The following is a 15,592-nucleotide window of genomic DNA, read 5'->3' as shown; positions in this document are numbered from 1 at the left end:
TCGGAGAGGATGCGGCTTTTTTCTCCACATCTTACAGCACCCTAGCAATAGCTGGGCCCTTCCCCATCCCTCACCCCAATGTTTAAACCTTTACCTCTCCCTGAGTGCCACAGAGAACACAGGCCACAGAGGACACGCTGTTCCCCATCATCCAGAAATGGGTTTTATTCTCAGCCAAGAGACAGCAAGACCGGTAGTGGTCAGAGAACCACACAGCTGCCAGTACGGCACCCCCGTGTTCGGGGGGGGTAGGGACGGGAGGGCGGCAGGGGGGGCTGGCTGTCCACAGGCTGCGTACGACGGGGGCTCATTGGAGGTGGCACGCTTTGGAGGGGGATGTCAGGGTGACAGCGTTCCCTTGTAGTTGGGCCACAAGACTCCTCAAGGACAGCATGGTGATTGATTCCCGACACTAGAGGTGAGGCTTGGCCATATATGTGTGTGTGTGTGTGTGTGTGTATATATATATATATGTGTATATATATATATATATATATATATGAGTATTTATAGATATTTATAGAACTGGGCAGGAGCAAGACCACAGAGGGGCACAAGTTTCACCAACGTCACGCCTGGATGTGTCAGCTCACCACTACAACAGACTAAGTCACAGATGAAGGGGAAGCTCTGGGGCCGGGTAGCCACTGTCAAGTCACAGAACAGCCGTCCAGGCAGGCTTGGAAAGGGAGGTCTCCGAGGAATAGGAGGGATCTGGTTAGAGGTCGAAGGGGGGCCTGGGGCTCTCAGGTCGGGATGGACTTGCCTGACCCGATCGGCTGGCAGTTGGAGAGAAAGCAAAGAGAGAACGGGAGAGAGAAAAGGGGGAGAGAGCTGGTAAGGCAAGGGCAGCCTAGCCCGGCAGTCAGGGGAGAGGAGGGGAGGGGCAGAAGACCCAGGTGTGGGCAAGGGTTCTGGAATAGAGAAGAGAGACGAGAAAGGGAAGGTAGAAGGGCAGGAGATGGGCAGGGGCCAGAGCCTCACGGGGGTCTGGGGTAAAGGCTGGGGCAGCGCCCACCCCTCCACACACGCTAGACTCTCACACACCACCAGGCAGTGCACCCACAGCTCCAGACACGTGCTCGGCCCCCTCTGGCTTCCCTCTTCTCTGGCCCCCTGTCTTTCAACCCACTGGCGCAGGGCCATCCCTAGCCTCAGGGAGTATGGGGCCTTGAGCCCCACGCGACAGCCACCAGGCCTGATGGAGAAACACACGAGAAAGAACACTGTTTGAACCAGGAGGGCAAAGCTAACAGAATGGCTGGAGGGAGCGCTAGAGGCCCCTCTGGGTGGGCAGAAAGCCCACGAGTCCTCTAAAGGGACCCTGGGGAGGCAGGGAGGGCAGGCGGCCGGATGCCAGTGGCCACAGGCTTATAAGTCTAAGAGGGGAGCCTCAGCTGGTCGGGGGGCCGCAGGTCGCGTAGGTGAGGCTGGGCCCTTCCTGCTGGGGAAAAGCAGAAGAGCAAGAGTCAGCGCAGGCGCGGAGTGGCAGGCAGGCTCGCTGGGCAAGTTTGGGGCCCAGCTGGGGCGGAACTCAGAGAAGCTGGCTTGCCCAGGTCCGCAGACACCGTCATCCCCTTAGCGGAAAAGTGGAGGTCACCCCTAGGAGCAACAGGCCCAGGTGGATGAGCCTGCGGGCCGGCTACGGTGCTCCACCTGGGGCTGAGGACGCTGCCTTCAGTCCTGCACCAGCAGGAGTGACAGTACCGCGGAGGCAGGGGAAGGGGCGGTGTGACCTGCCTGGCCTGTGAGCTGTGCTCTGGGCTGATGGTGGGGGGGACACTCAGGCTTTCCCAAATCATCAAATAACCAGAGCCTTCACCCCCAGCTGCTGCTCGCTTGCTGGCTTGATAAAGGAGGTGGGACTTTGACTTCCTCTGCCCTATCGTGGATTCGGTTTCCAGAGCTCCCAGGCTGGGAGCTGGCTGCCCTGCCCCCGCAGCAGGGCTCAGATCGGGGAATGAGTGTGGCACCCCAGGGTGAGATCGCACCCCAGGGTGAGACGCCAAGGCCTCTGGGTGCCTGAGTCCAGCCAAGCTCCCTGCCCCTAACACCACGAACCATGAGCTCTGCGCTCTTTCTGACGCCTCCAGAGAGCACCCAGCTTTGCCTGCTTGGGTGCGGAGCCTGTCCCAAGACCTCCCCAGGCTCAGCCATGGAGGTCTTGGGCAGTGGCACTGAGTCCCGAGGCTCGCTGAGAAGGGAGGTGAGAGAGCCAGCTGGCAGCGAGGACAGAAAGAGGAAAGAATAAGTCTGGAGCTGCAGAAGGGAGAGGGAGGGGGCCTGCCTCTGAGGTCCCAGGTTCGCCCTGCAGTGTGGAGCTGGTGCAGCAGGGGGCAGACACACCGGTTCATGCAGCAGGTGGAGAGGCCTGTACCTACCGTGGCTGACGCTCCTCAGGGGTCACTGATAGTGATTCTGAAAGACAGCACGAAATCAACGTGGCAGTTCACGCTCACAGACGGGTCAGGCCTGGGGGTGGGGGGACACGCACACGCACACGCCCGGGCGTGCACACACATGCGGTGAGGCCCCACGGCCCCGCATGCACACGCTGACACACATGCCCACAAACAACACGCATACACCCCACCCCCCAACACCCAGCAACCTCGCTGGCCGGCACGTGCAGCATGGATCTGGGGCATGCAGCCACTTGGCACACTGAAGCACACGCGGGGGCGGAGTCACAACACAGAAGCTCGCCCCCACACAGGAGGCATTTGCACCAGCTCCCTGCACACTCGTGCCTGGCGTGCTCAGAGGGCCACCTGCATTGCTCCAGAAGGGACAGGTCTTGCTTTCTTAGGGTCCAGCTGTCATGTCTCCACCCAAGAGCCTTCCATGGCTCCCTGCTGCTCACAGCACTGAGTCCCAAGTCAACCTCTTCTGTGGACTTTGAAGGTTCTCCTACCTGCCCCACCTTACCCAGGGCAAATTTGTTTTTCTTTTTTTTGGCCGTGCTGCGCGCCATGCAGGATCTTAGCTCCCTGACTAGGGATCGAACCCGTGCCCCCGGCAGTGGAAGTGCAGAATCTTAACCACTGGAACCTCCAGGGAAGTCCCCAGGGCAACCTCTTCTTATTCTTCCTCATTCTACCTGCACTCTGCTCTGGCCAGCAGCTCTCAACGCATTCCACACTCAACTTTCGCCCACCTGCTGCTCCTTACCCAAACGCCCTCCTGACTCCTCACCACCTGAGCCTTATCTCCATCAGCCCTGGGATCTCACCGAAGTCAAGCTGCCTTGAAGCTCCCCAGACTGCTCTCTCCTCTGAGGCTGTGACTTCCCATGTGTCAGCCAGACTAGAGCAGAGCAGGTACCAGATCTCACAGTTCTCATGTCACACCTCAGCACAGGCCTGGGCATGTCAAATACCCTTAAGAATCTGAACTCACATTGGAAGTTAGCAAATAGTTCCTATAGCCACTTTTGCAGTTAATGTGGCATCCCTATAGCCACTGTCTCCCCTGATCCCCACACCAACCCTGGGAGAAAGGCAGAATGTTAAATGTAATTTGGTGGAAGGGAAACTGAGGCCCTGGAAGGGAAAGTGACTCGCCTAAAGGCCCACTCCAGTCCAGTGCCCCTGACCGACACCACGCTGCCTGCGTTACCCCATCTGCCTTGGCCGTCAGGTCACCATAGAGCAAGCCCCATCTCTGCTTCACTGTAGGTTCATGGAGGTTAGACCCATGGCCCTACCCTCCAGCCATCTGGAAACATAAATGGATATTATTGGTCTGATGTGTTCTTCCTCAGAGAACATGGCCAGTGGAAACAGGGCAGACTGAGTTAAATATCAGAGTGAGCTTCCTTGAAAGAGGGTCATGGATCAAGAAGGCAAAGGCAAGGGATGAAGTAGAACCCTTTTCCCTGGAGATTTCTGGGAATGGGGCAGCCTCCACTCCTGCCCGCACACCCACCACGTTGGTCCAGGCCAGCTAGGGCCAGAGGCAAGGGGAAGGAAGGAAGCCATCAGGCTGTCCCATGGCTCCCAGGCCCCTTTCCCAGCTGCTCCACGTCCTACCGCATGCCTGGGTGCCATTCTTACACTCTCACATCCGTGTGCACGCCCACACACACATCACACACCTTGCTGGTCACACAGTCACAACCCTCGGGGACAGGTCCAAAGAGTCAGGACTGGGAAGTGCGGGCACCAGGGTAGCCCTGAGTGTAAGTGAATAAAATCTACCCATCCAGAGAGGATTTGGGTTCAGATCCTCAGACCTGAGGTAGGCTCACTAGGAGCTAGGAGACAGAAGTAGAGGACGGAATGGAGAACGGAGGAGAGCGGCTAGAAGGGGAAAGGAGAAGGGAGGCAACGCGTGGGAGAGAGAGAGTGAAAAAGGAGGTAAGCGCCATGCAAGTGCTGGAAAGAAGAGGGCAGGTGGGATGAGCCCCACGGCCCCCTCCCCAGAAACGACCACCTGCGGAACTCAGCGCTCCCTGGGGGCAGGCTCCGCCAGCCCTCGGCCACACCCCCGGTGGCTCTGGCACCCACGGTCCGAGTGACCCGGACAGAGAGGGCCGGCTCTGGCGACCTGGGCCGATTCTCCGGAATCCGGCCCCACCTCCCTCCCGGCCACGCCCGCCGGGCGGTCTCTGCCGCCGCTTTCAGCCCCTACTCACCTGGGGACCCCGGGCGGGGCGCGGTTGGGGCGCGAGGGCACCTGGGGGGGAGGACCGAAGGGGTCAGGGGAAGCCCCCGGCCTGGAGGGCACGGGGGGCGCCCCCCCTAGGGCGGACCCAGCAGGCGGAGGCCCAGGAGCAGGGCCCCGCGACCCGGGCCGGGCTGGGGGCACCGCGGGGGCTCGGCGCTGCGGTGTGGGGCTGGACGTGGGTGACCTGCGGGCGACAGGGAGCGAAGGACAAGGAGGGGAGATGAGCGGCTCCGCCCCACCGTGAGGCCCCGCCCCCAGCTGTGTGCCGGTCACGCCCATGCGCGCAAGCTCCGCCCCTCCGCGCCTTAGGTTTTCGCCGGAGTTTAAGCCCGCCCCCAGAGGCTCCAATGTTCCAGCTCCACCCCTCCCGGCAGCCAGCTCTCCACGGCAAGCCCCGCCCCGCGATAAGCCCCGCCCCGCGATAAGCCCCGCCCCTCGCTCCAGGTGGGAGCTATCCCGGTGACGCCGTCGCGTCACTGCCCGGTCTCGGCCCTCCTCCAGCGGGCCCCGGGCTGGGGGGCTTTGGGGCCGTGGGAGCCGGCCCTGGTACCTGCGTCCAGCCGGTACGCTCTGCACCTGCAGCCAGGAGTCGTCCACGGGCGGGGGCATGGGCGTGCTGACAGTGGTCGTGTTGATGTCGCCGATGATGCTGAGCGCCTCTTTCAGTGCGTGGTACATGCGCAGCATCTCGTCGCGCCGCTGCGCCTGCTCGGCCGACTCCTCCATCAGTGTGTTCTGGTCCCCGCACGAGTACAGGTTGGCCAGCAGCTCCGAGAAGATGAATTCCTTGGTCTGCGGGCGGGCAAAGAGAGGAGAGGGCTGGGACCTGACGCCTGTACCAATTTGCCCTCCCCGCCGGGCCCTACTAGCTCGGGGATGGGGCTCTGCCACTGCCTAAACTCAGAGATCTCCCTTGCTTCCCCGCCTCCCCGCTTGCCCTTTTTCTCAGATGGTCCAGAGAAGAAAAGTGAACTGTTCAAGGTCATAGATCTAGAACACTCAGGGCCTATTATGCACCAGGACACCTGGTTACTCAGCTTATTTCAGCCTCAGTTTCCTCATCTGTAAAATGGGGTAGTTACACCCTTTCCAAAGACTTGTATGCTCCACTGGACCAAAATAAGGAAGACGACAGTTTAAAATTTTCTGAACCCTTGAGTAGCAGGTGTGAATGTGTGCCTGGATCGGGTGAAATGTGAGTGTCTGTGTGTAGGGCATGGGTTAATGTTCTCCTTAAAAATTCCCAGATGTTACCTGGGCCAGGCTCTGGAATATTTGTGGAGAGATGCTGAGGTTTTTTATGCCGTAGGCCTGTGTCTCATTTATTCATTATCTAAATTTATGTTGAGCACCTACTACATGCCAGGCACTGTGTTGTTATGCACTTTATATTCATTTAATCCTCAACTCTATCATTATCCATATTTTACATATAAGAAAACAGAGGCTCAGAGAGGGTAGTTCGTTTGCTCAAAGTCACACAGGGTTGAGGCAAAGCCAGGATTCCAACACAGTTCTAATTCCCTTCAGGCCATGCTTTTTCACTAAGCCATGGGTGGAAGTGGTTCCGTGGGGTGTGTATCTCAAAACATGGTGTGGGAGATCTCAAAACATGGTCTGGGAGTTCTCAAAAGATGCATATTCCTAGCCCCTCCTGGAAAGCATTTAAGCATGCTTGGAACAACTTGGTTATGTGAATCTACAAAATAATATATGAAGCTCACATTACATTTCTATTGGATACCTCTGGCGTGGACCCATGCCTCCCTCCCCAGACTTGGTCCCACATGACTAGCCCGTGCCTACTCCAGGCCAACCTGGCCACCTGCCTCCCTGGTCCCACGAGAGCACCCGCCCCCCACGCGGTGGTGCACCCACATTGTTGATCATGAGGTGCATGATGGTCTTAGGCATGAGGTCCCGGACAGTCTTGTTGACGATGGCCATGTATGAGTCCACCAAGTTCCGGATGGTCTCCACCTGCCGCTCCAGCTGTGGGTCCATGGAGTGCATGAAGCTGTCTGAGCCATTCTCCTCCGTCTCACTGGCCTGCCATTGAGGACAGGGCATCAGGATGGCTAGGACCTCAAAGCCAGGTTCCAGGCATCCCCAGGGTCCCAGCCCCTTCAAGGATGCCTGGAACGCTAAGATACAGAGAGAAGCAACTGGCCTGTACACAAAGACACCAGCTCCCCCATAGCTCTGGGTCTCTGGGCTCTGTCCACCCCAGTGCCTCTCAGGACCCCAAACCCTCATTCAGCCTTATCTTGGCTCTGACTCTAGTACCTAGAATTTGCCTTACTTTCCCAGTCCATAAATTAGGAAAGGACATCTCCAAGGACCCTTCATGATTCTAAAGGCCTGGCCAGATCTGTCGCCAGGCTAGAGATGCCTGGCAGAAGATGAGAGAGGGACACACTCACTTTCTCTTTGTCCTGGGAGGCCCACACCAAAGCCATAGAGGTCACCACACCAGCATTGCCATCATCGCCGCCGCCACCAGCGAGCATAGCCATAGCAGACACACACAGGAAAAGAGGAGGGACTGAGTAAACCCAGGGCACTGCACCCCAACTGTAAGGCAACTCTAGACATTGTCACAGTGAAAGAGGGTAGAAAAGTGAAGGCAGTCAGAAGAAAGCATGATCATATGAAAGGGATGTCGGAAATGCCATCTGTGTCAGACAAAGAGTCATGTAAAACTGCACTGGAGAAGGATGGGAGGAAGGGTTAACTCTGATCCCACCCCAGAGCAGGTAGGGGGAGGATCCCTGCTATTTCTGAGCCCAATAAGAGCCGGAAAATATGGAATGGCTTGGCATCACTGTAGATGGCTTCCCCCGGAGCCCCTTATTTTAAGCAGCTTGCCCCTCCCCTACCTCCCCTGCCACTCACCCCAACACGCTCGGGGTACACGCCAGCTCTCAGGAAGGAGGCCTTCCAGCTATCCACCTCCTCCTGTGTCTCGCAGGCCAGTTCCAGCTGCCGATAATCCTTGTAGACGTTCCTGCAAGATGGGGCAGGTGGTGAGGGGAGATGGGGGGCAAAGCCCATTCACCTTGGTGGTTAAGGGCGTGCGTGGACTGGGGTCATCGTGCCTGTGGGCCAATCCTGGCTTTCTTACTTGCCAGCTGTGGCAAGTCCCTTCTTCTCTCCCAGCCTTAGATTTCTCATCCGGAACATGGGTTAATAATAACAATTCCTGCCTTTTAGGGTCATTGAGAGGATTTAGTGAAATGAGCAGTAAAATACTCTATTAGAAAGGGACTGAGCTCTCATGAAAGGGGGACCCATGACAGTGCAGCCCCTGGCTTAGATCTCAACCCCCATTGGCCCCCTCCCAGGCTATCCCCTCTTGGCAGCTGTATTGAACCCTCATCTCTGAGTAGGAGAAAGTCCACTAGAGTCAGCCCTGGGTTGGGAGGGGAGAGGCCTGGTACTGCCAGTATCTCATGCAGGGCAGGTACTAACCGAGTGATTGCAGAAGGACAGGAGGGGAGGAAGGAGGGAGGGAGGGAGAGAGAGAGACGGAGAGGGAGGGAGGAAAGGCAGGAAGGAGAAAGGAAGGGGTGGCGGGAGGGAGGCCAGGAACGAGATCTGGACATGAGTGTAGCACAGATTAGAAACTCAACAAATATTTGTCAAGTGAATGACTTGCTGGGGAGCCTGGGCAGATCTCTCTGTCTTCTGGATCCGTGGGCCCGTCTTTACTCCCCAGGGCCCCGTGGGAGCAGGCAGGCGCACCTCTGCTCCGTGTTGAAGAGGGCAAAGATGTGCTTGCTGGACATGAAGCCCTTCTCCACGTCCCGCAGCTTCAGGTTGTCCACGGACAGCATGTATTTCTTCTCTTTCTCCTGGGGGAGAGGGAGGAGCGATGGGTGAGGTTGGTGCTGTCTGTGCTACGCCTCACTCCCTAAGGATGCTCCATGTTGCGGCACGGGGGGACCTGGGGCTGTAGACCACCAGCCCCCTTGCACTGCGTGGGCGCTGTCTGATGAAAGCCTGGCCACGGGGCCCCGGGTCTGCTGGGCACCTTGGCTCCCCACGGCGTTCAAGCCCTTCCCGCCGCCTCCGCATCCATGCCAGAGCTCAAGAGCCTGGGGTGGCGAGGCTGAGCTTGGCTCCCACATCCCGCCCCAAGCCAGCCCTGGACGCAAGCCAGGCCAGCCCCAGCCAGGGACCCCGCACTCGGCCTCTCTTGCCGCCAGCCTGGCCGATGGGGCCTGCTCTGGATAAGCCTCTGACTTCATTTCCTGACTGGAGAGACGGGGAAGGGGGGCGGCCACCAGGCCTGGCAGCTTCAAAGGGCTGGCTCAGCCCACTCCCCACAGCTGCCCATGTGTTAGCGATCAGGCACACAGCACAAGCCTGGAGATGGTGAGTGTGTGTGTGCAACGTGTGTGGTTGTATGTCTGTGCAAACATGTGCATGTCTGAGCACGTGTCCTCTCACCACTGTGCGTGTGCCCATGTGTCCCTGTGTGTGCACGAGGGTGCCTGAGGAGGTGCCAGCCCGGCTGTGTGTGCGTGTGAGCATGTGTGTATATGTGGCAACTGTAAATGTCCATATGTCTGCATGAATGTACCTGCGGGACCTGCGCTGTGGGTGCACGTACTTACGTGCATAGAGTTTTCGTAATGGGCTGAGTCTGTGTGGTTTATCTGTATCGTCTGGGAGGAGTTACGCTTATCTGTGGATGGCATGTGGGTGCCAGGCCTGTGTGCACATGTGTGTACGTCTGGTGGGGGCTGACACGTGACTGTAGGCTCCTCTGTCCTACAGACAGAGGGGAGGAGCTCAGGGATCTTCAGAGGAGGTACCCCAGGATGGGGCTCTGGGAGGAGGGGAGGGGTTTCTGCTGCCTGTACCCCACTAGTCAACCCAACACCACAGGGCCCACACCCGGGGGCCCGGGCTGGGGTGACTGTGTGGGTTTGGAGGACTCGGGGCTTGGGCATGAGCCTCGCCACGGATCTCGGGTCGGGGGCTGGGTTTCGGAGGACCCTGCTCCACGTCCTGGCGTCATCCTGCCCACCTCTCTCTGCCCCCCGCACCCCCCTGGCCCGTCCAGCCACATAAAGCCCTCTTTATGCCAGGCGGGTGGCTGGGAGCCCCAGAGGGCGGCTGGGGGAGGAGAGGAGGAAGTTGCACACGCGGCCAGGGAACATCTGGAAGCATTCGAGGGAGGCCCCGCCGCCACCCGCCCTGCGCTCTGCTCTGGGGTTGGACACTAGGTAGGAGCAGCCCCCTCCTTCCCGCAGGCCGGCCCGTCCCCAGGCCCCTCCTCCCCAGCCAGAGCTCCCGCTCACCCCTGCCACGTCAAAGGAGGCAGAAGGGGAGTCAGAGCAGAGAGGGGACCCCGGGCTGGCTGGGCTGGGCTGGGGACCTTGCATCTCCAGGACATGGGGCTGAAGCTCTCACCCGACGGACAGACACTGCAGCCTGGATGGATCAGAGGACACCTCCACTCCGTCTACCCAGTGTTTAGACTATCTGTTCAGGACTTCCAAATTGTACAGTAGTCTGCACATTGGTTAGGCTGGGCTGGGTTAGACCCTCGGCACCGCCGCTGGAGAGCTGGAGCGGCCCCCGCGCGCCATCCCAGAACCGGAGCCTGGAGCCGGGGCAGGGGGCTTGGGGGGCACAGGGTGGGCTGGGAGGAGGCAACAGGGATGGGGGCACCACCATGCTGTGGGACGGGGTGGGGTTGCTGATGGGTGGCGGAGGAAGAGTGAGAAGATGGGGGGTCAGTGAGGGCTGGGGATGTGGGCGGCTGCCTGTCTGCCCAGAGGATCACCCAAGTCCCAAAGACCAGACGGTTGGTGGCTGGGTGGAGAAGGGGGACAGATCACCCTCCGCCCAGCCCGGACCACCTCCCTGTCCCCAGCTGTTTTAGGGCAGAAAGATCCACTCACAACCCCACACACACACGCAACTTTACCTCGGCACGAACACACCTACAACTCAGAGACATACATTCCCACACTCGAATTTTAAACCACACATCCGTGTCCCAAGCACACACAAGTGCATGCACACACATGCGCACACAGACGCACACACCCGCTCACAATGGAACACCAGCCCTCTCCCATCCTTACATCCCCAACACGTACAATACATATCCTCAAACGTGCCACACGCACGCCCTCCCTCCTCAAGTCCACTCGCCACACATACACACAGATGCTTACACACCGGGCACGGGCACACACGCCTCAGGCACACATGGTCTGCCCCCAAACACACATGCAAACCCTCAAACACCGAACACGCCCCGAAGCTTATACCCCAGACACTCTCCTGTCAAACACCCACACCCCACGTCCACAAGCCTCACACACACCCTCACCTCCCAGCACTCACTGCCCAGCCCTCCCCCACCCACACGTACACTCAATGCCGGGGTCACACTCGACTCAACTCAAATGTACACACGAAGTTCCACAGAGACCAGCCCCCCGATACACACACACACACACACACACACACACACATACAAGGACGGGGGCCCTGCTCAGATATACTCCCTCCTCCCCCCAGTGTAGCCCATCTCTAGCCCCCAGCCCCAGTCACACTGTCCCCTGGCCCTGTGCAAGGAACCTCAACACAGGAGCCCAAGGAATGGTGGGGCACGGGCACGTCTAGGAAGGCTGCCCAGGCGGTAGAGCAGGAAGCGGTCCCCACACCCGTGCCCCGCACAGCCTCACGCTCCACCCTTCGAGGGGCCCCATGCTCTGGGAGAGGCCAGGGTTGGGGTAATGAGGTCCAGATGGCTTGGCGCCCCCGCCGGTGACGACAGAGGGCCCCGCCCAAAGTGAGGAGGGGGGCCCTGCCTGGGGAGACTTGGAGGGGGCAGGGATCAAGGAGGGGGGCTTGGAGAGCGAAATCAGAGGCCACTGCCCCAGGCTCTGCTCCCCCATGGAGAGCACCTTCGCCTTCAACAGACCCCTCAGGAAGAAGGGGGTCCCTCCCCCCACTCCTTGGCCAGCTGGAGTTCATTACCACAAGCCCCCTCCCCCCCAGCCCTCCCTGCTCTCTCTGGTCACCTCTGGAATCCAGATGTGGAAGCCAAAGGGACTCGTTCTTAAAGGAGACCAGCAGCAGGGAAGGGGGGTGGCTGGGCTTCTCTGTGCCCAGTGGGCAGGGAGGGGTTTGGGGTGGTGCCTCTGTGGGGCCCCATCGCTCCTTGCCCCTCTGGCTGGAGGCACCCTGGGCATCCCCCTCGGACTGCTGGGGGCTGGGGGGCTGGGGTGCAGGGGTTAACAGCGTGTCTGGCAGCTGGACTCGTGTGTGTCATGGGCCTGTGGAGGCCACGGAGTAGGAGGCACGCCCTGGAGCAAGAAAACAGGAAGGCTGCGGGGCTGGTGGGGTCAGGGAGGGATGCCCAGAACCCCTGCCACCCCAGGGCGCTGAGCCCCAAGCTCCCCAGTCCTGCCAAGCCCTCTTCTCCATCCAGCCTGGATGAGCCCCCAGGATTGCCTGCCTCTGGTCCTGACCTCCCACCTCCACCCAGAGGTCTTTGATGAGAGTTTTAAATCCCCCTTTTGGGTGGTTCAGTACACTCCAAGCCTGTGGTAGGGTCTCAGCCTGCCTCTGGCCACCAGCCAAACCCCTTGATGACCAGTGGCCCTTTACTTACCTCGTCATCCTTGTACCAGGACAGATTCTCGGCGGTCAGCACAAACCAATACTCCTTGGAGCCCCCCTTCATGATACCGATGTTGTTGATGGTCAGCCAGCCCTTCCGGATGACCTGGAGGGTGGGGGGGTGCAGGAAGTCAGTGGACAGAGGCCAGGATTCCCCATGGAGGATGGGGTGGGCAAAGAGAGACCCTCAAAAGCTCACCCCTCCCCCAGCTCTTCAAGGCCTGGCTGGTCAGAGAGGGTGGGGGCCAGACCTGCCCTGGTTTGAACCACAAGTGAACAGAGAGGAAGACAGAGGAAGGCAGAGGTCAGCTCAGGATAAAGAGCCTTCTGACAGAGCCATCTGAGTAGGGGACTGGTGGCTTTGGTAGGGGACGAGCTCCCCACTGCTAAAAAGTATGCAAGCAGAGTTTAGGTGGCTGATTGGGCAAGATAACTCTGAGTATCTTTTCAGGTTAACAGTCAGTTTATTCAAAGACTTTTTCTGACCTCAGGGACTTTGCACGTGCTTCTGTTGACTCTGCCTAGAAAGCACTTCCTCCTGTTGGCCTGGCAAATCCTACTCATCCTCTGGGTATGAGCTCAGAAGTCACATTCTCAGGCAGACTCTCCCTGGCCCCCCATATAAGTCAGGACCCCTATTATAATCTCTCATCACTCCCTTAAGCTTTCTTCTATGACGATGACTGGAATTTTGAATTTGCGTGCGTGTGTGTGATTATCTGTTGATGTCAGTCTGTCTTGCTAAATTGTGAACTCTCTCCCTCACTGGTGTATCCCAGCACTTGGCAGAGTGCTAGGCAAACAGTAAGTTATCAATAAATATTTGTGGCATGAATACATGAATGCTGTGATAGTAGGGTTCTAAGAGTCTTTGCCTCCAAGCCCCAGGACAGGGGTGCGGTGGTAGAGCACAGACGCGGTGGGGAGGAGCTGAGCACAAATTGTCCAGACTCCTCTTCCCTGGAGAAGCCCAGAGTAACAGGCAAAGGTCTCTTTTCACAGCAGGAAGCAGCTGTCTCTGGGACTGTCCTGAGCGACTGACGCAGATTAGGGCCTGTGGATTCTGCTTCAAGGGCAGGGACACTGACCAGACCCTGGTGGTGGGACAGACTGAGGGGACAAGGGAGCTACTTCTGCTCCCTCCCCCAGCCCTGGCCTCCCTGGCTTCTCCCCTGAGCGTCCGGAGAAGACTGAGCAGCCTGGGGCTGGCAGGAAAGCCCTCTGGGGTCAAGCCTGCTTCTAAGGCCCTCAAAGCGCCCCCCCCGCCCCCCGCCCCCACTCCCAGCCCTCCTTAAACCTCTCTGGCTTCCCTGAGAACCTTGCGGAGAACCCAAGTCACACAGCGGATCACAGCTAGTAGCTGCCTTAGTCATTAACAGGGATGTGGTAGCCAAGTGCCTCATGACCACCCTCCCACCCTGTCCCGGTCTGGAGAGGATCCCCTCAGCATCTTGTCACTGTCTTTGGAATTGAGTCTGAATGCCACTCCCTGGCCCTCCATCTCCCCAGTCTGACCAACAGACCTCTCCACCCTGCTCCCGCCCTGACTCCTGTCCTCCCTCGGCCACCCCCAGCTCTGCCCTCCTCTCTGCTCACCCAAAACCCCCTTCCAGAGCCCCAGCACCAGGGACCTCCTGCTCCCCCTGCTTCCACCCTGCCTGGGGCCTGACTACAAGCCCAGGCTTCCAAGGGGCAGGGCCAGAGTCTGACTCCTGTCCAGGGGCCAGCACAGTACAGGCACCAGTGAGTGTTTGCTGAACCGAATTGCCCTGGGATATTGCATTCATTAGCTCCTTCATTCTATTTAGCACCTACTGTGTGCCAGGCACTGCACTGGGGGCTGAGGATTTACTGGTGAACAGGACAGACCCAGCCCTTCCCCTTATAGGGTTCAAGAGGGAAATGATATGATGCCAGTAATCACACAAACACCTATATTATCACAAAGAAACTACAGCTTCTGGAAGAGCTCAAACTCTATGGCTGGTGGTACAACCGGGGCTGAGAAGTGATGTTTCAGCAGAGATCTGAAGGACAGAATAGGTAAGGAGGCACTGGTCTCTTGACACTTCATTCACTCCTTACTCAACTCTCTGGTAGAGATGCCAGCTTAAAAACATTCTCTCTCATCCATCCGTCCATCTATCCAACCATCCATCCATCCATCCATCCGACCGATATTTAAAGAGCCCCTACTCAGTGCCAGGCCCCTGCCAGGCATTTTCACCCACCCCAGCCCACATGGTCTACCTCTGGCTGAAGTAGATGCTTAGTTCATGCGCAGTGATGGACAGATTGGTGGGACTCTGTGTGTGGCTAGACCCTGCCTCTGGCCTGAGCGCATATGTGGACACCCATGGGCTGGTGTGTGCAAACCAAAGGGTGCCCTCTTGACCCCTGCACATCCCCACTACAAATGGGTCCCCTCCTCCCCCTCACTACACAAACCAAGAGCCCCAGTCCTGGTACTCACCAGAATCTCATCCTGCAAAGAGGTAACCATAGCAACCACGAGAAGCACCGGGAGAGAGGAGAGAGGGTTACTGATGCAGAGTGGGAGGCTTGTGGCTGGCATCTGACAGGCTCTCTGGCCCCTGTGGGACCCTTCCCCTCGGGGGAGGGGGATCTCAGAGCTTGGCGTCCATCCGGCACCCTCCATCCCTCCGGCTGGGGCACTGGAGTTCACTCACCTGGTTCCCTGAAGCCTTCTTCTTGTTCATCTGGTTGCTCCTCTGCTGAGCACTAATGAGGAGAGAAAGAAGAGTCCCAGAAACTTCTCTCAAGAGGCCCGGCTTCATTGCTACTGCTCAGTGGGCACCAGACCCAGAGGCTTAACCCAACAGGCCTGGGTCCTACACACACATACACACACAGTCACACGAGGTGTCACCTTCTCTGACCAGGGAGCACTCACTTGGCAAAGCCTATGAAGTCCTCATGGTTGGTATTCATGTAAGCCAGTTCAATATCGATGAGGAGCATGACCTTCAAGGATACACAGGTCAGCAGTAAAGTGGAAAAGATACCACAGAGTTTTAAAATGCATGAAAAGCTGGGAGAAGCATACTTGCAGCATGTATAGAGTCCATAATAAATCAATGTATAAGCCACAATAAATAAATGTATCCATAATAAACAAAGAATTCCTATAAATCAATAAGTGGAAGACAAGAAACACAAATCAAAATAGTCCAAGAACATGAATGGGTAACCGATAGAAGAAATGCATACAACCAATAAGGATATGTAAAAAATGCTCCCTCTCATTGATAAA

At 58.1% G+C, this 15,592-nt stretch overlaps 1 protein-coding gene across 6 annotated transcripts in view; it reads right to left on the bottom strand.

Annotated features, from left to right (window-relative positions):
* Positions 1–133: 133 nt before the first annotated feature.
* Positions 134–15,592, bottom strand: part of DNM1 (dynamin 1) — a 44,959-nt gene continuing 29,500 nt past the window's right edge. For 2 of the 6 annotated variants that reach the window (XM_033427094.2, XM_033427093.2), the window contains exons 12-22: positions 15,233–15,303; positions 15,009–15,060; positions 14,792–14,803; positions 12,311–12,424; positions 8,413–8,522; positions 7,564–7,675; positions 7,092–7,103; positions 6,547–6,717; positions 5,219–5,460; positions 4,637–4,852; positions 134–779 (exon numbers count right to left, since the gene is read on the bottom strand). In XM_033427094.2, the coding sequence (XP_033282985.1) occupies positions 719–779; positions 4,637–4,852; positions 5,219–5,460; positions 6,547–6,717; positions 7,092–7,103; positions 7,564–7,675; positions 8,413–8,522; positions 12,311–12,424; positions 14,792–14,803; positions 15,009–15,060; positions 15,233–15,303 (1,173 nt within the window). In that variant the 3' untranslated portion in view covers positions 134–718. Of the gene's footprint in view, positions 1,445–2,381; positions 2,419–3,263; positions 3,266–4,636; positions 4,853–5,218; positions 5,461–6,546; positions 6,718–7,091; positions 7,104–7,563; positions 7,676–8,412; positions 8,523–12,310; positions 12,425–14,791; positions 14,804–15,008; positions 15,061–15,232; positions 15,304–15,592 lie in introns of all 6 variants that reach the window. The other 4 variants (XM_049711613.1, XM_033427092.2, XM_049711615.1 and 1 more) reach the window with 4 other exon arrangements.

This window comes from Orcinus orca, chromosome 6 (genome assembly GCF_937001465.1).
Source record: "Orcinus orca chromosome 6, mOrcOrc1.1, whole genome shotgun sequence".
In the NCBI taxonomy this organism is placed as follows: Eukaryota; Metazoa; Chordata; class Mammalia; order Artiodactyla; family Delphinidae; genus Orcinus; species Orcinus orca.
The sequence above is the reverse complement of the archived record's forward strand: the minus strand, read 5'-3'. Positions and strand labels throughout refer to the sequence as shown.